Genomic DNA, 26,000 nt, shown 5'->3' on the forward strand with positions numbered 1-26,000 from the left:
TTTGTTCACATGTAAAACTTATCTCTAACATACACCCATTTGTATGGTGAAACTGACCTTTGCTTTGTAATGTGTATCAAGTCAATTTACATTCTCTGTGGTGTCCAGCTGCTACTTTACAAGCTGATTTAAATTTCGATTGATCGTCAAAGAAGTGCCATTTTAGGGATTAATACTTCAAATTTGAGAGCACAAACATTCACATGGGTACAGTAATGAGACTGCATGAAACACACAACAACACAAAGACAGGAAATCTCCTTCGAAGTTTGCATGGCTGTTATGTCAAAAAGAGGGCGAGATTTTTATGATGCTTTGTCAAACTATCTAAAATGACATTGTAATACTGCAATGCTGGAGTTTGTCTCTACATGTCAAAAGAATTCAGAGGTGGAAGTACAGTACATGGAGATTGTTTTATAAGCTACAATCCAAATAAACAATAATGTAATGTTCAAATCCTTCTTCCAGCGTAACAAGAGACATGTATGCCCACAGCACAGACTGTAGCAAGGTTTAGCAGCATGGTAAACTGCTGAGCACCAACCTATCTGTGAACATCAGGTGTCAATCTACAACTGCATACTTGCCAACTAATTGACCAATGTGTGTCTGAAAGGATGCTTGACATCACTAGTGAAGATTTCATTACAATGATGCCTCTTTTCCATAACCACTTTGATCTTGTTAAAAATGTCAAACTAATGACGTGGATACATGTTTCATTACATAGAGAACACATGTGTACAAACACATTTAGAGCTAAAAACCACATGTGTTGCCTGTACTTGCAACATAATAATTTCAGTGTTTCCGTGATTGTCAGTGACCGATTCATTAACTGGTAATAAAAATAGTTTAGATTATCTTTCATTTTGGTGCCAACTGGAATTAGTTCCACTTTTATATTACTGCCTTTCCTATGATGAATATAGTGTGATTAAACTTTTAACATGGATTGTACAACTGCAACACAATCTGTATGAAAATCCCAGTTTCCATGTCATTATGCACACTGCTTTATTGATGGGGCACTGTCAATCATACAGCAAACCATCTACACTAAATATTATCATTAATGGGTTCTTCCACTGCCATAAACTGCTGTCATATTGTTGTTTCTTCCACAGAAGTGTTGTAAAAATGTAATCAGAAAGCTGTAAATAAAACTTCAAGTCATATTGGGCAAGTGGGGCAATTTATTAAACCAGATTATGTTTTCATTGTGTTTTTATCCACATAATCATGCTTTAATGTCAGTATTAATAGTGTTAACCCAAATCTAAGTAACAGATTTAAAATGTTGAATTTTTTTCTTAGGAGAGATATTTTTATTATGAACCAAATGTCTATACTGTACAGCTAAATACCTCTCAGTCTGCAGCAGCACTATTTTCAGTACTATCCAGTCAAACTGAAACAGTGATCAACACATTTCCTTCCAACATGATGATAGTCAAATTACTAATCATTATATAACTGTGCTTGAATAATTATCACATTTTAAGTTGCTGCTTTAGGGCACAATAAAGTGACTAAACCCTCAGCCTGACTTGTTAAGGCTAATGTGTTACCAAAAATTACCTCTTTACACATCCACACATGGAGTCACTATTCACTCTTACATTGTCACAAATTATTTGGTTGGATGTTCATGTTTATCCATCCATCTGTACCCGCTTATCCTTTGCAGAAGGCTGAAGCCTATTCCACGTCACTCTGGGCTAAAATAAAAATACAATTTTATTAAGTGGAGCTTAAACTTCTGACATTTGTTTTCTCTTATTGCTCACAAACTTCCTGCTACACTTTGCTGGCTGCCAGTCCACCACATTGATGTCAGCAGAACAACAGGATGGTAATTTAGGCCTAAAACTTTTTATTCTCACTTAATGCGTCCACAACAACAGGATTTTGTATTTATTGATTTCAAATCAACCAAAAATGCAGCGGGGCTTGCTCAGTTATTTAAAATGCTTGATTATATCATGCCTGAAAGTTCTTATCACTTTGAACATGGGATTTATTTTAGTTTTCTGCTTATATGCATATACTGCACAGAGAATTCAACATGAGAGCTTGACATTAATGGTTTCTGCATGTTGTACTTTGTGATAAATTTAAGATATTATGGCTAAAATATGAAAGTAGTTTTGCATTTGCAACTGTTGTATCTTACTACCCTTAATTATTTCATATTTTTCAGTTTTTCAGTTGTTTGCATTGTGAGGCACCTTGTAACTCTGGTTGTGAATGGTGCTTTATAAATAAAGTTTACTTGCTTACTAATTATCATGCCTTTAATAGTCAGAGAATTGTATATAGTTGGTATGGATGTCATTGTGTTGAAAAGAAACATTTTATTTGTTGTTCTGGCTGTTGACTTAGGCTCTTGGGGCTTGACTGGAATATAATGGAGTGCAGTGTACCCTACTAACTGAGAGGTATATACAGTAAAGTAACTGATAAATATTTTGAATCATGAAATCAGAAATCATCAAAACAGGATTTTCTTTTACGCTAGTGAATGTATCCAGCAACAGGAAAACAAAATCAACCTCCTGACAGATTTAAGAGCAAGCAAATTCACATCAGAGCCACAACAAAAGCTCCAATCTGCTTATTCATTTTTAACTCATAGCAATGTCTCTACAAAGTAAGTTTGAACTACAAAAACTTAAAAGAAAATGAGAACTCGGGCTAATGTAACAGAAGACGAATGTCCTTTTTTCCTTTTTTTTACACAAACTCGGGACATCAATACAAAAGAGTTTTGTACTTGTTAAAAAAAAGATGAAGACATATTCACTCATCACTGAAACATACACCATCGCACAAGAACACCTTCATCCTCGGGACTGCTGGAGAAGCATTTGAAGCATTTTGGTTTGTCTGTTCAGTGTCTGCATTTCCACTTTGTTTGCTTACTCTGCATTGGCGCAGTCTTTGCTCAAGTTCTGGTCCAGCTCCACTTTTCTCATGTTTATGTTAGTTGCTTATAAGTGCAGATGCTGTTGCAACAAGTTAAGTGATAAGATGCTTGATGACAGCATCCTACGAATATCCATTGCTGTCAGTGAACAATGAGCTCATTAAGATGAACAGCAACACATCCCCTAAAAATATAAATATAAATTTATCTAAACCCTGCCTTATTTTGGTCCTTTTCCTTTTTTTCTTTTCAATATTTTTTTATCTGTTGACTGTGAAAAAACTTTTAGCTGTTCTCGTTCCACTCTGGCATGATGCTGACACTATGTACAGTGTGGTACTGGTGTGGCGATAGTGTACGTGGTATACCATGCGTATAGAGGTACTCGTTTCCCTGTAGGCCAGCTGTTGGCGACTGAATTCCAGCCCCAGGACTACACTGGCGGCCCAGAGTCTGGTGGGTCATGGAGCTCTGGTACATGGCAGCATGGTGGCCATCACCCAGCTGTGGAGAGGCGTGACCTCCCACTCCCCCAAGTCTGGACACCAGAGACCCTGAGGTGAAGTGAGCTGAGAAGTGCTGGTAGGGAAGCCGCTCCATTGGTTGCATGGTAGTGACGGAGCAACTCCCGTACGGTGAGACGCTTGCCCAAGTGTTGCAGCTGATGTCCTCCAAGCTGGGAACAGGCTCAGCACCCTGCGAAGCGCTGGCGTACATACAGGCCTGCCGCTGGCTGGATTCACTGCGGTAGGGCCCACCAGACAGGCCGAGGCTCTGGGCGTAGCCGACTGGGCGGTAGTAATGATCCTCCTCACTGGACGAGCTCTCCAGATAGGCTTTCTTATAGCTGTGCTCGCTTGAGTGACAGTCATCCTCCACTGCAGATAGAGTTGAATGACAATTTTCCAATCAGCACAATAACTACAAAAAAATGAAGCTGTACTTCTATTTTTTATTTATTTACTCTATATAGAACTTACTTATTCCCCTCAAGTCTTGTTGACTTTGTCCAGATTTTTATTATCACATTTGTTTTGTATCTCACTTGTAAATATAGAATAGGTATGTTGTATAATACACAAAACTGTCTGGCAAGGGACCACAGATGTAAATTTACATGGCAAAATCTACAGTACACATACAATATGTGTCCATATTTATATTCATATAATTATAAAAATGACCACATCATTGCTGTGTTAGTTATTATTAGACAAATTAGAGTACACATATTTTTCTTTGTGTATTACTGACTTTATGTACCCATTAAAAACAAGGGTCAGCTTGCAAAGGTGGCTAATAGTAGCACCATAGTATTTAAAGCAGTGGATACTGCTGGATACTGACTGCTGTAAAGACTCACCCTGTCAGATTATTGATTATCTTCTTCTTTGTGTATATTTTTGTGTTGTGGAGTTCACAGTTGGGTTTCCTACCTTTCCTCTTGATGCAGTGGTACTCCTGGCCAGGCTCATGTGGCAGGGGATAGGAGCCTGACTGGGGCAGCATGTCCTGTGAGGTGCTTGTGACCCCGTTCTCACACTGGGAGTACTGGGAGCTCAGGGTGCTCGGGGTAGCCATGCCCTGGACTTCCCCGCTAAACGGACTGTGGCTTGAGCCCACTCTCTGGCGCACGGTACTGCGAGGCACTACTGGATACTCCTTGGTACTATGTTCAGAGACACACAGACACAAAGAGTTACAGTTGTTACTAGTTATGTGGAACTGAACTCTTATTGTATTGCATCCTACTGCAGAGTTTATTTAAGACTAAGCCTGCAAAAACATCAAGATTAATAGATTAATCTAGCACATTTCCTTTAATTCTAAAATTACTCCTTAAAAAAATCACCAGCATTCACATCAATGATTCACACCCACTTAAGACACACAGAGAGAAACTCCTGCGGGGAAAACCCTCTCCAGTGAAAATACCAGCATATATTTCACTCCTATTAATCCACAGTATCCGTCAATAGATCATTTTGCTACTTTTGGTTCTTTGATTTCAGGGATCGCTTCAGTTGAAACAGTGACCTGGTTTTTCAATAAGCTCTCCCATCAAAATGGTAACCAAGAGCAGACGTGCATAGTTTACTGTACTTGGCCGGATTGGATGATGGCATGTAAGAGTGATGGTGTGGTTTGGACCCTGACCAAGCTCTATACATTTGCAAGTTTTGATAGGTGAAATGCATTTCACTCAAAATGTCGTATTATCTTATGGCACGCACCTACTTAAAGTAACTTAACGTTGTTTCTTCCACTCAGACACGATCAAGCTTGCCACTAGAAAATCTGTCCACTGATTTCTTGAGATTTCTCTCTGCGTGACATTGATCTGAACTGCTTAATTGTAAAGAGTATATTCTGTGGCTCAAAATAAAGGTTATGGGAAGGAGGCAGGATTTTAGCACCCTGTAGAAAAAGCCAAACAGCTTTTCCAGCTTTCTCTGATTTGGGATTTCTACATTTGAATGCGCACAACGTCTGTATTGGCTGCCCGAGGGGGGTGGGTGGGCTGCAAGTCTCAAAACCAGATTTTCTCCTTTGAAAATGTGTTTTCCACGCAGTATGGACACATGCTCCATCCCTCATCTGGACTGAATAATACAGAGAGAGAGGGAGAGGGAGAGAGAGGGAGAGAGAGAGAGAGGGAGAGCACTGTGGTTGTGTATTTCCTTGGCTGCTGGACCCAGCTATACCACCAGTTTAACACAAATCCACACGCACACACGTATAAGCACACGTATATGCACGCACACACACAGCTTATAAGCAGTTGGAACATCCTGGTAGAAAGAGCTGAGTGGAAGGGAGATGTTGCAGTCATGTTTCAGAGGTTCTGCCAGATCAGCCATAAAAGTCCTCAACATGAAAACTGGCCGAAGATCAAAAACTACACTTACATCACTGAAAATAACACTCATAACTAGCTTGCATTTGGTCGATTGAAGGATTAAAGTGGGGCTTGTTAAGTGACAGTGTGACCAGAATGTCAGTAATCCCTGTCTAATTGCGGTTTACATTTATTTGACATCATTCAGCTTGTGTCAATATTTCCATGTGTAAAAGCCACAGATCAATTAAAAAAAAACAGATTACTAATACCATATAAATACACACATGCTCCACAATACTAAAAAAGAAAGCTTACCTTTGCATTCTGGACATCCGGTGCAGTTCCATGTCATCGCTGCCACGAAAGCCTTTTGCAAACGGGTTGTTCTCGATCTTTAACTGGGTTATCTGAAACAGCAAACACATCTGACATTAGTAACATAATGTTCAATAAAAAGTTGTTTGTTGTGCCACAAAGTCATATAAAGACAAAACAACAAACACAGATCAGGAACTATTTAAATCAAGACTTTGTAGGACAATTCAATAAACTCTCACAAAAGACAAGTCCTCTTCAATTTGTGCCATGATGATATACTACCATACAACATATTTTTTTTGTAGAACTGAGTTTTGAAGTTTTTTTTTTAAGGCGAATCAGACTGCTCACAGGAGAATTAAGTAACAGATCACATTTCCAGAAACCCAAGATGTCTTTTAGTCATAAACTAAACAATTCAATAAAGCAACAATTCAATAAGACATCTTTTCATAGCATAATTTCTAACAGACAGTTGGCGCATGCCTGACTGATGTGATTTATTATATCACTTATTATATCACTTTTGTTATTTTTTTTGTAAAAATGTCTTAGTCAATACCAAACAAAACAAAAAGTGCAGAAGTTGTTTTGAGAACCACCTCCAAAATAGTAAACTAATCCCAAAGAGGTTAAACAAAATCCAGGGATATCCCTCTCATGAGCAGTGGTTTCTGGCAGGTAGCTGGCAGCTCTCGTGTGCTTCCAGCTTTCTGACAAGACTGGAGGTTTGTCTACGCGCTGGCTGACACATTGACCAAACCTTGTAAAATCTCTCGTGTGACACTTCGCTTGCTTCTTGTTAATGCATGCAGCCTGGCAGAGCATTTTGTTTCATCATTTAGAAGAAAAAAGAAAAAAGAAAAAAAAGAAGCTTGGAATAAAGAGTTCAGAGCCCTGTTGCACTCTCTTTACCCTCTGCGGGCGTTCCAATGAAGAAATACAGCTCGACAAATAATTAGGCCTACTCATTCCACAGTGATAGCCTCAGTTCAGTTTACACAATGAGAAAATCATTTTGCAAAACACATGTGAGTTCTCCTACTGACTGAGCTGAAAGAATGGAAAGAGTCAGACCAGAGAGTATGAATATTGTTAAAAATAATTTGGGAGTAGACTCAGGACAATCAGGCAAATTTCATTCACAGCTTCAAAGTCCATACCAGTTTTACAAGGCTGTGTCCAAACTATGCTAATTAGAATAACTGATGCCTTCATAAACATATTTCCAGATGCTTCAGGCTATTTTAGATTTTTTTTAAAGTGAAGCATACACACATAATTTAAGGTTTGACCACTCATCTTTTAATTGAAATACATATCTCACAATTTGTAAAAATGTTTTAATTACAGCTGTGACATGACTAATTAGAAACCAGAGGCCATTTTCATTAGCTGAGAGCCTAACAGGTGAATTGGACACATGCCTGCAGCACATATTGCTTTGGCAGATGTTAGACTGTTTGATTAGACAGTTGTGGTAAAAGCGCCTGGAAATAAGAAGTGCTTGTTTTTCTGCAGGTCTGGAAAGCCCCAATAATTAGCCCGGGGTTACGATCTCAGCCCCCAATAACATGTTTGAAAATAATGAATGGTTTCTACAGAATGTCGGTCATTTGTGCTTCCTGTTCCCAGACGTGAAGAGGACTCTGGATTGGCTGCAGGAACATTATGAGCTTTCGCCCCTTTTCTTCCCTGCTCCCCCAAACTAAAAACATATACTAGGCCTTAAAATTATGTTAAGCAGACGCTGTTTACACATATATATATTCCCAGGATTTTTCCCTCATAAATTCGGGCAGAGTAAATACTAACCTAAATTAAGTTTAAAATCGAAGATTCGTTAAACTTAATTGAATTTTGTTATGTGTGCACCACCATTTCACAAATCAGGATATGTAGAAAAAACTAACAAAGAAAATGCAAACTTTCAGCTTTTAAACATTTAATTATGTGCAGCAGGCCTGAAAGTGCTGCACATTAAATTATTCATGGATGTTACCGCTCAAAACAGCGACAAAACGTTTACAACTGTATTGTATTCAAATTAATTCATATAATATAAAATTAAATCAACATAATATTTTTCAGTCGTGCAGTTATTACACATTGAATCCAAATTTCCGTCTTAAAAAAAAACGAAAACAGGAAAGTTTAGAAACAGCTGTTTTATGCTGCGCACATCTGTAACAAGCAAAGAAGGAAGAGTAGGAATAAACAGATAACTAATAACGATCATCTTATGATCTAGTAATTATCAAACTAATGTGACCTTTGCTGTGTAGTTGAGGGTGAGGGTTAAATGGAATGAAAACCACAAACACATTTCACTCAAATAACTGGCACAAAGTATTTAAAATGGCAGAACTGAGCGAAACAAGCTTAAACTTTATTAAATTCACAAATAAGACCACGAGCCACTATTATTATTATTATTATTATTATTATTATTATTATTATTATTAGTATTATTATTAGTATTATTGTTATCAATTTTTTAAAATTAAATTATTCATTTTTTTATTTTTATAATTCAAAAAGGAAATGATATCGTTACACAGTTGTATATTTGTGCTGGTAAAATGTAAGTGTGTAATAGAGGGTCCATTTCGACCTGTCAGCCTCAGTTTGAAACCCTGAGTGCGTTTACATGTGCGTCCTAATTTTGAGCCTTATCCACTTTTTGATTATATTCGGGATGTGGCGTTATGGAACATCTCTGCATACCTGATTATAACAATGTCCAGGTTTCTGACTGTCTGTCTGCAGGTGTGTCTTGATTTCTCACCATCTCTGCCACTATGAGACGCTTCAGAAACCTGGATAAGCTGCTTACATGCGCAAAAGATAACCAGGATACCAAAAACCCCCAACACCAGAATGCCAGTGTGCATGTAAACACACCCACCATTCAAATGATATCACCGCAATCTTAAAGTGACCTTTTTTTATTTTTTACAGAGCTTAAAATAGAGAAATCCAAAAGTACCGCGTACAGGACTTACCTTATGGTTTTGATATGATGTGACCGCAATAAAAGCCGTCTCGGGGAAGACGTGAGTGCAGAAGGCCGTGTTTTTGGAGCCAAAGCCGTTATTTTCATCCGCCTTCACAATGTGGATCCTCGGCTGATACTTGTGCATTGAATTTAGGATTATCTAGAGAAAGAGAGGATGGGAAGAATTACGTAAAATGCTCGATTGCAGGTTATTGCATCAAAATTTGCAGAACATAATGAATAGAAGTAGACATGCTTTAACACAAGGGTTTATTTGGAGATGTTTAGAGGGAATACAATCCAAAAAGTGAAGCGAAAGTTGCTTTAACAATCCTACATTAAAAAAAATGAATTAATGTATTTTGAAAAAACAAAACAAAACAACAACTTTGAATCTTTCCATTAGCAGCATGCATCATATGTGTTTTGTTTTAGCACATTTTGCTGCATTTGAGATCTAGACACATACCCCATAATGACATTGCAAAGCCAGAATTTAAGAAATTGGATAATTTATTAAAAGAGAAAAAACTGAAATATAACATTGACATTGTCAAGTACTGAGACCCTTTGCTAGGACACTTAAAATTTAGCTCAGGTGCCTCACATTTCTCTTGATCATCTCTGAAGTATTTCTACACCTTGATTGGAGTCTACTGGTGGTAAATTCAATTGATGGGGTATGATTTGGAAAGGTACACATGTAACTATATAAGATTCTACAGCTGAAATGCACAGTAGAGCAAAAAACAAGACATGAGGTTCCAGGAACTGCAGGGCACATATCAGGGGAAACAGGGTGGAAGTTTTTTGCACAACTTCACCTACTTCCAATGTGCATGAAGGGAAAAAAAAGTCTGAAGAAAGTCAAAGATCCAGCAACACTTGTAGTATAGGAGGACTTCATTAACAGACCAACACATTTCGGCTTGTAGCCTTGATCAGGGTCATCCTTTTCTGTTGAAAAAAAAAGTATTTCATTCAAGCTTCCCAAGAGCACACTAATCCTTAAATTGAAGAAGTTTGGAATAACCAGGACTCTCCCTAGAGCTGGCTGCTCAGCCAAACTGAGCAATTGGAGAGAAGGACCTTGATAAGAGAGGTGATGGTCACTTTGGCTGAACTCCAGAGACCCTGTGTGGAGATGGAGAAACTTCAAGAAGGAAAACTATCACTGCATCACTCCACTGATCTGATCTGGGCTTCATGGCAGAGTGGCCAGACAGAGTCCTCTCCTCAGCAGGAGCAAAGTATAGAGATGTCCTTCATGAAAACCTAGTACAGAGTGTTCAGGACCTCAGACAGGGCTGAAGATTCAGCTTCCAACAGGACAATGACCCTTAGTACACAGCTCAGACAACTCAGTGAACCTGGTTGAACATCTCTGGAGAGACCTGAAAATGGCTGTCCACTGACAGTCCCCATCCAACCTGACAAAGATTGAGAGGCTCTGCAGAGAAGAACAGCAGAAAATCCCCAAATCCAGATGTGCAAAGCTTGTTGCATCATACCCAAGAAGACTCGAGTTTGTAATTGCTGCCAGTGGTGCATCAAGTAAGTACTGAGTAAAACATCTAAATAGTGTGATATCTGTTTTTCCTTCCTTTAATAAATTTGTAAAAATTCTAAAATTCTGTTTTCATTTTGTGATTATGGGGTATTGAGTGTAGAATGATGAAGGAAAAAAATAATTTAAATGATTTTAGCACAAGGCTGCAGCATAACAAAATGTGAAAAAAAGGGTCAGAATACTTTCTCAGTGCACTGTACAAGATATGGTAGCTACTTGTATATTGATGATATGCTTCATACATGTAAAATGAAGACATTCAGTAGAGCAGAAAAGTGAAAATTAAATCAACTCACAAGTGCACAAAAGCAGGTAAAAAATGCTTTGACTGGCAGCTGCTCTGGTTAAGGTAATATTCTTCTATAATCCTATTCTAGCTGCACTTTTTTAGTCAAAAACTACATTCCTATACTTTTCTGGACACATTCCTTGTCTGAACAAAAGTAAAACTTTTATAAGTAAAACCTTTATTTAACTTTTACTACACAATGTAATGAAAATTGTATTATTTCAGTAATAGTATTTCAAATGAAATTGGGTCATGTGCATACATTAAAGATCGGTCTAGTTTCAGCCTAAACTAAAAAAAATACAACTGTGGCCTACTTATGTAACTCATTACAATTATCACAGTAGTATCACTGTTCCCATGGTTACAGTCATACAGAATAATAGGCTGACATAAGCAAGTCCTCTCTCTTGTTGCCCCTCTAACCTGACTCACTGTGCTAAGTGATGACTATTACCAGTGGTTAGCTTGGCGACATTAAGACGCGGTCCACACAGCTGAACTTGAGCCTTTGAGGCCCTCTCATCCGTGGGTCTTAAGTCTAATTGTTTTGACGGACCACAGAGTCATGATCATCAGCCTCGAGGACATGTATTGGCTTCTTTTTATGAAATCCACTTACATTTAAAAGATAAAAAACAAGACTTTTGTCTTCCTTTCCTCTTAAACCCCCTTTCCTTTTTATACCCTGCACCCACCACATGTCTGTCCCACAGGCATTCCTCCTATCTGTTATCTTAAAGGTTGTTTTTGTACCTGCCTTTCACTGCCAGCATGAGAGGACACAAGGGATCGCCCTGACCGCCAGTACCTGTGGGGGGATCCTGCAGTATAGCACAGACACAACCCTAAGTCCTTTATTAGAGCTGAGTGAACCATACAGGCCAACACAAACGATACAATAGTCATCCATTATTAATTTTCAGTTGAACTTGATCTCATTTCATGGTGCAATAGGTTTTTGTAATGGGCAGAAACTGTGCTTCCACAGTCTGCCATTCACCTTGTAGATGCACTACGATCTAATGGAAGTTACTGACCCTGTACTGAAATTATGGATCAGGATTTGTTGAGCATATCACTTTTGTTAGATATGCAGGCTGGTGAAGAGTAGGTGACTTGCAGATTAAAAAATCAGTTTAGCAAATTTTGCAATCGACCATAATGCAACTATTTGAAGGGAACCAACAAGGGTTTGGGGACTGCATACTTGGACTTGAGGTGAAAGAAGTTTTACCAAAACGGAGTGCCAGACTGAGAGAAATGTACATTTGCTCCTGCTTCATGGCAACTTTCTTTCACTGGGTTGTTTATAAATGCATATCTTAATTTTACAGCTCATAAATGTCATCATAAGTGTGGTATTTGTCCCTGTTCTGTAACATCCTGTCACCATGCAGAGAAAAAAAAACACATCCTCAACCACATGCTCCAACTGTGTGCAGCAGCGCAACCATTCTGTTTGTGTTTAGATTTGACAAACAAGGCTTTAAACGTTTGGTGGAAGAGCTTTCTGAACACAGTGCAGAGAAAAAGTAGGTTAAACAAAGTATTTTCCCATGCATTCATTACTGACTTATTTGAGGTCTGCAGAGATACATCCAAGATTGGGACAAACCGCAAGCAACAAGCCCATCAATGCAAACATGTCATTCACCACTCTGGATGGTTTTAGAAGCTAAAAATGTCTGCCACCGAGTCACATTAGAAGTTGCATGGAAATTCCTAACATATATTTCACCCTGGAAAATAGTACGGTCCACTAACTGTGGGTTCCCAAAGTCCAGTATCTGTGTGTGTGTGTGTATGTGTGTGTGTATTAGTAGGGGGGTTATGGGGGTAGGGGTGTTTCTGTGGACCACCCACTGGGGCCCAAGCACACGCCTTGTCTCACTGGCCCAGCCGCTGCCCTGCCTGGGTCCCTGTATCTCTGCTCCCCCCGCCGCCTCTGGATGATAGTATTTAATGATAGTGAGGGATCACTTTGGGTCTCGAGCCGCTGCCCTTTGCTTTCAAGTTCCACCACATCAGAGAGTTTCCCCGAGCCTTGGGATTAGCCGGCTTTGTACACCATCATCTATTGCTCATCACACACTGCCATTCAAATATAAACAGTGCGATCCTCACACTCCACCCTCCTGGCCAAAACATGTGTGGGAAGACAGGGAGACGAGTGCAGGAGCAAATTGAGGGGGCAGATGAATAACACTGAGAAATATTCCGGGAGTTGAGATCAAAGCAAAAAAACTGCAGCTCGGTATGAAGACCAAAACAAAAGATTTTTAGGAATTTAAATATAGGAACAATACAAACACCAACATGGTCAGCTAAATGTAGCAAAGTAGCTTATAAGTACTCTATTGCAGTGTTTTAAGAAGTATTTACACCTTTTACTACAATACTACAAAAGATCAGTAATGTTCTGCAAAGTTTGACTTGATTTAAAGTTCAATAAGCACATTAACAGCTACATGTACTTAAGTATAAACAATTCTCATGGTAAAGGTGGAGCACTTTTTATTTACTATTTATTTATATATTTATTTATTATGATAATTATTGGTAAAATTAGTTTGCAGCAGATTAACACTTTAGTTTAACTGAGAACACTGCATTTTATTTTGTGAGTAAAATCTGAATCTGTGAAGAAACTACAAACACTGCATCACACTTCCTTATACCATGTGGGAAAGCATAGCTACAGTGGAATAAAACAGAAATACACAAATAGGACTACTAATGGCTCCAAATTGTACATTAGCACAGTAGTTCAGTAAATGTAATTGGTAACTTTGTGTAGTGAAATAAAATAAATAAAACAGCTCATGAATACAATTGTAAATTAAGCATGTATACATTTAACATAATGTGGTCAGTATTTTTCTTATAAAATGTGCTATAGTTGTGTGTGGCTGTAATATTTAGAAGACACTGTTGCACTGTTGAAGTATGAGTCATTTGAATGCATAACCCCCTACACAAACTCGCAGGCCCCATTGGGTTGAAGCCTCCCTTAGTTCCTTTACAACAGCCCTGAGCTGGTGAGCTCGGCCCTGCTCAGCCCGCTGACGTGTGTCTAATTGCCAGACATTTGGAGAGAAAAACGTCTCTTTCAGGCCCGTCCTAAAGTGGTCCAATCTATATCAGCAATATGTTTTGGTCTCATATCTCACTAGGGCTAGTAATTATAAATCATCCGCAAGTTATTTCAACCAGCTGGACCAACAAACTGATGGAATAGATTTCTGGCTAGCCACCAGCATTTCATTTATGAATCCCATGGTGCTGTCTCCCAGCACGAACCGAGGGCGAGCCAGGAACCACTGCAACCAATCAAAAATTCACTTTAACCCAGAATTTACAACACCGCTCACATTCCGACTGAGCTCCAGTTTCATCTCAGCAGCTGGGCTCTGGCAAGGCGACAATCACTATAGGTGCCATGTGGATAGATGGTGGCTTATGTGTGTGTGTTTACAGCACTTTTTGCTAAAAGAAACTCATTTAAGATTCACTGTCAAAGTAGCTGTAAAAGAATGATCAGTGGACACAATATGTTTGATATTATCACTTTACCTATAATGTCTTAATAACTTTTACTACTGTCTCTTAAAAGATAAATATTTACAGAAAACAACTTAAATATGTGACCTTTTTCTCATTTTAGATTTGAGTCTTTTATACCTGTAATTAACATTTTCTGAACATCATTTTAACTTAATTCAATTTCTGATGTTTTTCCATATAATTTAATCTCTCTCCCTGAAAACAGAGCAGCTGTTGGTGTGCCTTTTGCCAACCTCATAATTGTTTTTTTCCTCTAATAGCCGGGGCTATTAGTAAGAAAGCTAATTGTGTGACTATTCTGTTTCTACAACAAGACATCTAATTTGGCCTCAATGTGGCCATCAACTTGAAATTTTATGAAAACCTGCCGCTAACAGACCCATTAATAGCATGGAAACTCGTTGATGAAGTAAGTGATGTTTATGTTTTGGGTAAGACAGGAATCACTAAAGCCTGGGGCCAGATAGTGAGCTCAAAATAATGAGGAATCAAAGTTAGGAAATGGGTACCATACAGGCCCTCACTTTGCTACAAAAGTGCCCAACTGCTCCCCTCTATTTATGCAAGCTGACTTCCAGGAGGTCTAGGACTTTAATGCTTCTAGAGGGTGCTACAATAAACCTTAACTATGAAAAGAAAAGAGGTTCCAGGAGGCTGGAAGCAAACATGTTATTCTACTTCATGGTGAGGCAAAAAGACACGAAATTAAATGATTTTTCTTTGTTGAAAATCAAGATGGAAACTCACATCAGAATATTTACTGTTTTCATCGTGTGGAGGACGAGAAATGGTTGTAATTAGAAACTTACATTTATGTATTAACTACATTTACTAAATTGACTTATCAAAGCATTCATTTACTCATGTCTTATTGCAGTGAAGTCACCTCCCATGTTTTAGTTTTATAGAAATCACGTTAAAGTTAATAAAATCAGGTATTATTTGAATGTAAAATAAATTCATTTTTTTGCAACAGGTCCAACTTTAACTTATTTTTCTTGGATTTCATTTTGCTTTCAATGAAAAATCAAGCTCACTGTTCATTCAGTTTATCTGGGATTTAAATTATTTTTTCTCTCAACAGTAAATAGTAAAAATGAATGGCGTTGTCATTTCATTCACTTGAAGATGTCATTCACATAACATTTTTCTCCCTCAACATAAGCAAATGTAGTTTCCAGAAAAGGATAAGTAGGATTATTCCACAAGAATAATAAATTGCATCCAGTCTGCTTTTAAATATTCTGAGCCAAACACTAACTTCTTTCTTTGCTTTACAGGCTCATATCCAATAATGCAAGGACAGAAAATACCATCTGCATCACAAAAAACTAAACAAAACTAAACAGAAAAATACTAATAAAATGTGTGGCAAAGTGGCAAAAACTGAAAATGGTCTTATTGTAAATTGAATATTGAAGCAAAAACTAAACAAACTAAATATATAAAATATATATTCTGTATTTAATTGAAGCACCGAATATAAATTGCATATATTCAGATAGATGAGGTCAATAGCAATTATATAGCACAACTTAAATTTCATAAGGTGAATGAGTTTGTAGCAGTTGGTTTTTTAGAATAAATTTAACAGGCAAAATTCATTCAGTCATTTTCATGATTAGACCACATCACATAGTGTAATCATGAAAAACATTGCTTTCTGTTTCTTATTTTATTTTATTCACTGCTAACAAACAAATGTGAAATTCTGACCTTTAAACTCCAAAGTATAATTACACCAAAGGGCACAGTTTCCATCAGTTCTGACCCTTTGCATTTAAAATTTAAGCAGGTAAAGTTTTTCACAACTATTTCAAGTTGTATAAAAGTAGTAATAAAGTCTTAAATGTATTATTATTATTATTATTATTAGTATTATTATTATTATTATTATGTGCATGTTGTATTCTTCGGGAACAGTCGCACTCTGCCGCTCCATCAATGAGTTTAGACGCTAATTTATCTGGATCATTATCAACGAAGTTTTGAGGAAAACGATCATTAGTCAAGTATTAGATGTGAAAACCAGTACTTGTGTTTTAAAAGCTGATAAAAAAAGTTGCCAGTAAATGAGTAGAAAGAGACGATTCGGGATAAAACCGCCTTTGAGTGACCACCCGCCCTGCTGAAGTGGCACTGAGCAACACAACACACAGAAAACATCCCAGTTTGGATCAATGTGCTACCACCTCTCTCTCTTTCTCATGTCTTTTACTGAATCACACACACGTTTTAAATAATAGAGATGATAGGGCCTAGGCACCTACGTGTCCGAACGGGTCCAAGTGGTTGTTGGTCAATTTCAGCTTTTGGAAGGACACCAGCTGCCTCATCCAGTGCGCCCCAGTGGCGGGAGAGTCCGGGTGAACGTAGAGCCTCCCGGGCATGGCGGGCTCGGCCTTCCCGGTCACAGACCTGAACCACAGCACCACAGCACCACAGTCAAACACACATATCTGAACTGAATGCAAGTTTTAAAAAAAATGTGAACATATGAAAATATTAAATGAACTTAGGAAGGTCTTTAAAACAATTAAATAAATTACTACACTGCTGTCAACTTCTGTGGCTTTTTTCGCGTTAAATAAAATAATTACGCTTCACATTTACGCAGTTTTAAGGTCACCAGAGTGTTTACCTCCTTGTCAAAACTTTGCACTGGAGCTTCTTTAATGACTAATACTTCAGGGAGTTCGTTTTGGATTGTCAGACTAGAGCTGATAGACATTGTTTTCCAACATTGTTAGAGGAGAGAGGAGAATTAGTTCCAGGACATGCTTCGGACAGGTCATTATCGGCAGTATTGGCATGTGATTATCCTCTTTAAGTATCTCTTCATTGAAACGCACTGACCCAAATAAGACATTCCTGTCCAAGGTTAGAGAGATCGACATGACACTAAACAAATAGCCCTGTTCATTTCCACCCGCTGTATGTGAAAGGAAGCCTTGTTGCAATGCACATATAGGCTGGTATGGCTATAGTAGGAAAAGTCAGACATTTCTCCCTGTTGACCAGATTTCTTGGCAGCACTAGAAAATACACAGTTTATAATTCTCGGGGAATGAATATGTGCACTTCCGATTCTCTTCCATTATGACAAAAATAGTCTATAACATTTCCTGTTGGGACTAAACTCCACAGAGCGTAGCCGGGACCCCCAAACATAAACCATCATTATTGTAAAAATGTTTATTTCTGATAATGTTACATTTTACATACCATTTATTGTCAGCGAACTTGTATCGATGGTCATCCGCAGGAACAACGTCCATCAGGAGAATATATTTAGTTTTGGGGTTCAGTCCTGTGACTTTCACTTTGAAGCTGGGGAACATCCGCCTGTAAAGGACAAAACACGCTTTATAGGCGCTACATGGTGTTTCTATCAAACTGGTGAGGAAGTAGGTTACATACACACACGAATAGACTATGGCAAGTTTTCATGGTTTTCTCCTGTATTTACTAGAAGAAATCACTTTTAAATGGCATCTAATTCTGCCCATTCTCTAATATTTGCGGTGTGCACACAACTAAAAAAAGGTTCATGAAAATCTAATTTGTGTATCCAGAGGAAAGATTGAACTAATTTACCCTTTTTAAGTGAGCGTTTTAAATGTTTCACTTAAACTAAACTAAACCAAACCAAACCAAACCAAACTAAACTAAACTAAACTAAACTAAACTAAACTCTAAACTAAACTAAACTAAACTCATGTGGGATGAGTTCAAATGATAAACTACTATTTGGTTTGGAAAGGTAAAAAGTGTTTTGACTGAGACCTGCACGCTATAAAAAATGTTTTACTGTGGGATCCGTTTAGTAAATCATTTGGATATTTGGTAGCTGTCATACTGGAGGGAAAAAAACACATAATGTGAGTATAAGGCTGAGCAGTCTCAATAGGGAAGGGCTGAAGACGAGGAGGGATGCTGCGCAATATCATTTCACGCCAAAAACAGTGACTGACGGGAAAATAATGGAGACTTTCTGCAGCTGTGAGAAAACAACTGTCTTGTATACACCGCACTGGGACGGACAATGTAATGTAGCTGCGTTAAAATATCAATATTAATCTTTTATGATACAGAGATCTGAGACACCCGGCAACTTTGACATGTGCAAGACACAAGCGGTCCTCATGCATATGCAGCAAGTTCACACGCGTCGATGGGCGCTGTTTTGACTGGATTCAGTCTGAGCGCAACAACGAAACACATGTACAGTCTCATGCATAACATGTTGCTGCAAAAGTCTTCCACGTGTGCTCTGTCACAGGCTTGCACGTACACAGAAAAGTGCTGAAAATGGCAAATCGTGCTCTTAAAAATTAGTTTATTCCAATGAATATAAAGTCATACCCAGCACTATACAGACTAATATTTGCTTTACACCATAGGACCGTTTTGTCCATTTGCTCTCTCTCTGACTGATTGGTCGATATTTCCCCAACAGGGCCACCCAGACTAAAATGTATAGGCTATGCAGTCATGGTGTTGCAGAGCGCTAAAGCGTCCACCAGATGCTCTGTGTTTTCTCTGTGGTTCCTCACAGTGTATATTTCCAAATCCCAAAGCATGAAAAAAAATTCCAAAAGGCCCCATAGTCCACATTTGACCTCATATGGATAAATTTCATATAAGGTAAGAATGTGATGCTTTATCAGCAAGCAGACGTGCAGTCAATAAACCCCACTGTTTCTGATTATACAGTATATTTTAAAATATATTTGTCATCTTACCTTCCGGCTTTGGTGATGATCATCTCTGTCCCCACCTCGTGAAACTTCGACCAGAGTTCCCTCTCGTGCAGGTAGACTTTTATTCCCTCCATTCCCTTTAAAATGAAACATCTTAGTGCCTGTTGTGCAATAACGTCTTCATATAGTCATATTCTGAGCAGTGGTGTCATGCGTGAGATGGCTTGGAGGCCTTCTGTGTTGGCCAATTAGCCTGCTGTCAAAAACATCAGTGTGCTTAGCAGCTAGAGGTGAAATTACAAATGCGTGGTGATTGATATTAAATTTTTATGTCAAGAAACATGCGCGGTACATTTAAATCACAAGAGGAAATCATGTAGAGCATGCAGTGACTGTGTAACCCTTGTGTAACCACGTAATGGGCCTTTAGCATGCACATAATATACAGTATAATACACCACAGGTAACGTCTGTATTTATCACTGATATGGTATCATATTTTTGCCATAAAATGCAGCGAAAATACTTCAAAACTTTTCTGATGTTTCACTTCTGATATTAAATTTCCAGTCAGTTACTTGGAGCAACTTCGTCAATAGACTATAATATCCAAAAAAGTGAATATAAAATAAACTATCGGCTATTTTAGATAATAGGAAAATCACCCTCTTCTATTGTTATTTTCTTCTTTTGTTTTAAGACCATGTGTGATTTGTTTGGACGACTATATGAATATATATATATATATATATATATATATATATATATATATATATATATATATATATATATATATACGTTAGAGTGAACGTAAGAGCCGTGGCAGCAGACTCGGCTCGCATCCTTAAAGCGCAGAGGCCTGCCCAGACGCACTGATACTGACCTGCTGTATGTAAGTTGTCTGTGATGATGGGGATTTGCTGGAGGTCCCGTTCTGTTTCTCTGATTTATTATCACTCGGTAATTCTCTCGAATCCGAGCCACCGGGAGAGTTTTGGAGGCTAAAAGTCTCCTCTTGGTCCGCCATGACCGAAGCTCCGAAAACAACCGTCCCAGCTGTAAGACCCAAAACAGAGATGTCAGTGTCAGAGGCTGCAGATTAACATTACAGTAATTACAAACTGAAATAGCTCACACACAAACAGACAATACTGTGTTTTTATTACTATTTGACCACAAATTCATATTTTTTAGGAAGTAGCCTTGCATTTAACCCACTAAATGGGGTATTACAATTCAGCCATATGCGCCCTAAAAACAAAAATTGACTGAGCAGAAAAAGTAAAATATAAATTTCATTAAAAATTGAACGCTTTCATTGTAACAGCAGAATAAACTTGAACTTATTTTACATTGTATTTCTAGTCTGTGTGCCCCCCATTAGCTGTTTAAACAAGCTGGCGTTTTTTTTTGGTAGTTCAAGATGCTTGACACAAATTTAGTCTATTTTAGTATTTTATCAAATATATTATTTAAACGGAATTGTATGTATAAAGATATTATCTTAAGAATTGTCAACATTAGAACTGTGAGGACTGACTTATTCAGCACAGTAAATCAGGCCTGCATGGGACCCCTTCACTTATTTCCTATTCATGTTCCTAAAACAAAAGACGTGAGTTTTGTTGTACAGTCCCTACATGGTGACACACAGGACAAAATGATGCACATGACCCCCCCCCCCCCCCCCCCCACCCCCCATCCCCCTACAAAATAAAACACACACACATACAATCCTCACTACTCTACTACACAGTCTACACGGCAGAAAACAGCGATCCCCACAGCGCAGAGTAGTCTTAAACTGCTTTGAATTGTAATAACACACACACACACACACACACACACACACACACACACACACACACATAGCGGGATCAGAGCCGGACCAGCTTACCTAAAAAAAACAAAAACACGTCGTTGGCTGGAGTTGGACGCGGCGGTGGCACAACACAGAAACGCGTCTCGCCCTCAATATGTTCAACGTTTGGTTCCAAATCAGATAATCCAGCCGTTTTGCTCGAGGAAGCTGCTCAGTATCTCCATGAATTCCTCTTTCCCCCCTCTCCCTCTCTCTGTCTCTCCCTCTCTCTCCCTCTCACTGTGTAAGTCCAGATTTCCTTCAAGCGGATCCGCGCGACCGTGGAGATCCTCTCGGAGCTCGGTGACAGCTACCGGGAGCTGCTCCGTGCCTTATTGTGCATTTTGCAGCTGAGGACAGTTTTGTGAGGCGACCACGCTCATAGCAGCTAGCAGTAGGCTGTAGCCGAGTCCCAGAGGAGCAGGTCCGTCACCTCCTTCTTCCCTCCTCTCTCTCCCAGTCTCTGTCGAGTCAATTCTACGTCTCCCCCCTCTCACTCTCTCACTCTCTCCCTCTCTCTCTCTGCCTCTCTCTCTCTCTCTTTCGCGTGCTCCCTCTCCAACCCTCCACTGCGCATCAATGACCAACCGTGCGAAGCGGAAGCTGGGTCCGCGACGTAGAGCGGGAGGTGGGGGTTATGGGAGTGCAGCATGTGCATGAATAGCATTGGTTTATATCCTAAATAATAATTCCTTCCAGGTCCCCACCCCGGGTCTTCTGATTTATCCGCTCTGCTAAACCTCTCCATAATCCCAGTCTGGTGGAGAGAATCCATTTGATATTTGCTGCTTCATGCGCCATTACGCGCAACCTTCTCTCCTGTAAAGTCATGGCCTCTAGACAATGTCGGTAACACTCAGTCCAAATTTGATTGGTGTGCATGATCAAATCTTGTAGGCTGACAGGTTGTCTCTGCCTATGGCCAAAACAATGATGATTAACGATTACTTAATTATAGCCTAACATATTTTGGCCTGTAGTCATGTTTAGTCAATTAACAATGCTAATTAAGGGGCCGTTTGGTCAAGCAGAAATTTATGAATGAACTATTTACTATCTTGTTATTTCCCTCCGCAGAAAAAGTCACAAAACAGCTTCCACAACTGAAAGCATGAGGCTAAAGAGACGCAAATAGATCGCAGTTGGATATATATTTGTTTTGGGGGGGGAAAAAAGGAAAGAAAAATGAACCTGCACGGGTCAGTCGGTGTAAGCTATGTTTAGGCCTGCGGCTTCACACACGTAGTCCGCACACCGCCGAACGTTTCGCAGGATACTGGACTTCAGATTCACAGATGGATCACAGCAAACCACCAGAATCTTGTAAATGAGATCAAACTGTAGGCTATGTGGGCTTTTTACAGTGCCTGGTTAGACGCACCACCGCAGATGCATATTTAGCTGCATATTATAGTTACAAAACGGCATTAATGTAGCATAAAAAGACCATTTGGCGTATAAAATGTCACAAAAAATGGAATGGGAGATTATCCTGTTCGTTTTACCATTCATAATCAAATGTTCGTCTGGTCAAAGTTTTGTTGAACTTCTACGTAAGTATCTGCCTTAACTTTGCCCAGTTTATAATAAGCAAAACGTTGAGAACAATAAAACTCATCAGCAGTGTGTTTAGTATGAACACTTGCAACTCGCCGAAGTAGTCATTTTTTGCAGTGTGCGCATTAAAATGTCTCATTTACATTTTAGGCTGTTATCTCATTAAGCAGGCGCCCACAGAGCCAAACATCATTCATTGAGAGAAAGAGCGCATGTTTTTTCGTCCATTAGCGACCCGTCAACGTTTATACCTAATTTAGACAGCATAACATTTGGTTCATAATAAAAGCAGGAGCTTGAGTGAATCTGGTGTTGAACGCAGTGGTTGAAAGTATGGCAGTCAAGAGTCTTCACTTTCTTTTCTGACTGTACAGGATTTCGATTTGAAAACATCAGAAGGAATCACTCATTTTTAGGAATAGCCTGTAAACATGTGCTAGTACGTGTCCACCAACTTTCTCCAAGAAAATGCAAGCACACTAAATTTAAGCGAAACAATGTCACCACTGCACCCATTGAAGCCAAGCATAATTAAACTGTTAAGTTTTATCACGAAACAGATATGTCAAGGAAGCTCTAAAATTAGTCACATCCATATTTGATATTTGGATGAGTTTGTGAGATAAAGGGAGCCCCCCCCTCTCTCTCTCTCTCTCTCACACACACACACACACACACACACATACGCACACACACACACACACACGCACAAGCAACAGGTCTCTGAAGGACTTCCCAGTGCTGCTCAATTACTGTATCTGTAAAATAAACATAGGTTTTGCAAGAACAAGACAATCCAACCGAGCACTCGTACACTGCACTGATTTCAGAGTGCAACAATGACTAAACTACAGGCATAGCCTATCACATTTGATTCAAGATCCTTGAACACGGTGTATATATAAAATGTATTTATTAAACTTCAGGGTTTACAAGTTCAGATACAGCACAGCATGTGCCTCCTATATTTTCCATGATCCCGTTCTGCCATATAACCTATTCTAATTAGCATTGTAAACTAAGTTGGGAGCGATTTGGGAGTGTACTTTATCTACACGCAGGAGCTGTGGGTGGAAGAATATCAATGAAAACGTGAGTGCCAAGTACGAGAGATGTCCTGCTATGACTTTGTGACTAAACTTAAGAAGTGAAAGATAAGATATTCCTTTATTAGCCCCACAGTGGGGAAAGTCGGTCATTAAAAATGAAAGGACCACGTGGAAATCCACCGAAGGCCTGATAAGCAAGTACAATAGAAAAAGAAAGGCAGTAAACAACAGCAGCCTCCTCAAACAGATGACGAGGATGTACATGAGCAGGGTGAAGGCTAATTAAGTTTTGCAGCCTGCAGCGAGACACACTTTAACAGTAGCTCGCACTAGCGAGAGCAGAAAATAAGCGTGCTACATTTGAGCAAAGAAATGAATATAAAACTTTTGTCTAATTAAATAAGCAACATAACAAATTCAGCGTGATATTAAAAGTGTAATGACCAGCAAATAGACGAGGTCGATTTGAAGTAGAAATTTAATAATATTATCCATGCAAAGACGATAAAGAAAAAAAATCACCTTTTAATGAATCCACACAAGATATAGCAACAAAGTAGGAAAAATATCACACACTCTCTTGAAGAAAAAAAGAACAATATTTTAAGAAAGAGGTGAAGCACTAATCAAGCCGGCATTAAAACTTGCTTTCAAATGCTTTAAGAAAGGCCTATTAAATATTAATAGTAATGATCAAATTGGAATAAATAAGATGTGCAAGTGAATTGTATTGAAAACCAATTATTAGAGTTCGCAACTTTATGATATAATTCGTTTTTAATTTGATGAATTGAGCGAACGAGTAATAATTAGACATGTGCATAGGCCTATCTTAAATAGATCACTTTACCTACATTTGGTTACAAAATGTCTTAGTTTTAGTTTTAGATCACATGACAAGAGGAAGTTCAAATCTGGAAAAAAGAAAAAAAGAATCAAACGAAATAGCCTACACTTTAATTTAAAATATCACATATCACAATATTGAGATCAAACTGCAAATTAAATACAACGAAAACATTGCAGATACACACCGGTCATTTAAACACACACTGCATACACACAAACATACGTCACAACAACTCTTGTACTACAAATAAACAACTACAAAAATATTTCCCATTAGTAACGCCCTCATCTGAACATTTCAATTGACACTTATTGAAGGGATTTTGAAAATCGATCTACATACTGCAGTATTTTTAAAATACACCTACACAAGTGATCATGAATATAATATTCAGCATGGAAGAGCAGCTGAGCGGCGTAAAATGTCAAGCAAGACCAAATGGTAATTCACAGAGAGAAACTTTGACTTAGCTAGAAAGCAGAACGATGCACTAATAAAAAATGGACAGAAGAAACCTGAACTGAATCCAATCCTTTCTGCACCCTTCCGAGTTTATGTATACTGTAAAGTAGCATAAAACCTGTCCTCACTCCTACAAATAGCCTACGCATAAAAATGTTGCGTCGTCAGGCTAATTGGTATTACTCTGAAACGTAAAATCTAAATGTAGCCTGGAGGACAGTGAACGCATCTCAATAGTAAACCACACAAGTCAGAAGCCAACAGTCTACTGACCAGTGGCATCTGAACACTTTCACTGCTGCTCTTGCTATAGACTGTAAATCTGCAGCATTAACATCTAACTGCTGGATACAAACACAGCCTATAGCCCATTCATGTCCTATCATGCAGCCTACTGTGTGGCAGAGTCCAACCCCCACCTCTTGAGAAACTACAAATCCCACTCATCCATGTGAAAATGACAAAGTGCCAAAAATTAGTGCAATATGTAATAAAAGGTGAGCAAAAATTGTGGCAGTTTTCTTGCGACATTTTAGCCGGAAATACTGTGCACAAGCGCAAACGACACACGCGCGCGCACGCACGCACGCACGTCTCTCTCTCTCTCTCTCTCTCTCTCTCTCTCTCTCTCTCACACACACACACACACACACACACACACACATTTACCGGTAACCACCATTTGCCTAAACTTAATCCTAACCTTAGTCACTGAGCCCAAATTCAGCTTTTCTCCCAATTAGAAAAGTCGTCCCCAATTAACGGGTCTTTGGTCTTTAGTCTGAATTTAGCCTGTACACACACGAATTTACTGAAGTGACTTTTGGGGTATCGACATTGACTTAATGAATTTCTTGGAGAGTTAACATAGCTTTAAGCATAACCACTACTTTCCTTACGCCAACCTTTATTCTAACCTTAACCACTGATACAAAAATCTGCGTTTTACGTGTTGGAGACAATTGGTCCCATGTCTGGCATGTCCCCTGAAAGTAACTTAAG

General features: G+C 38.8%; 1 protein-coding gene across 2 annotated transcripts; it reads right to left on the reverse strand.

Annotated features, from left to right (window-relative positions):
* Positions 1-3,217: 3,217 nt before the first annotated feature.
* On the reverse strand, positions 3,218-20,246 carry tbx5a (T-box transcription factor 5a). Of its 2 annotated transcripts, none has more exons than XM_053340360.1 (8): positions 20,103-20,246; positions 19,262-19,356; positions 17,742-17,861; positions 16,787-16,934; positions 9,098-9,250; positions 6,090-6,181; positions 4,369-4,601; positions 3,218-3,810 (listed from the first exon to the last, which is right to left on the reverse strand). In XM_053340360.1, exons 1-8 carry the CDS (start codon positions 20,244-20,246, stop codon positions 3,218-3,220), a joined length of 1,578 nt encoding a protein of 525 aa, XP_053196335.1. The 2 variants fall into 2 exon arrangements, with proteins under 2 accessions (XP_053196335.1, XP_053196334.1); XM_053340359.1 differs by having other exon boundaries at positions 20,091-20,246.
* Between the last annotated feature and the right edge of the window lie 5,754 nt (positions 20,247-26,000).

This window comes from Scomber japonicus, chromosome 19, assembly GCF_027409825.1.
Source record: "Scomber japonicus isolate fScoJap1 chromosome 19, fScoJap1.pri, whole genome shotgun sequence".
NCBI lineage: Eukaryota > Metazoa > Chordata > Actinopteri > Scombriformes > Scombridae > Scomber > Scomber japonicus.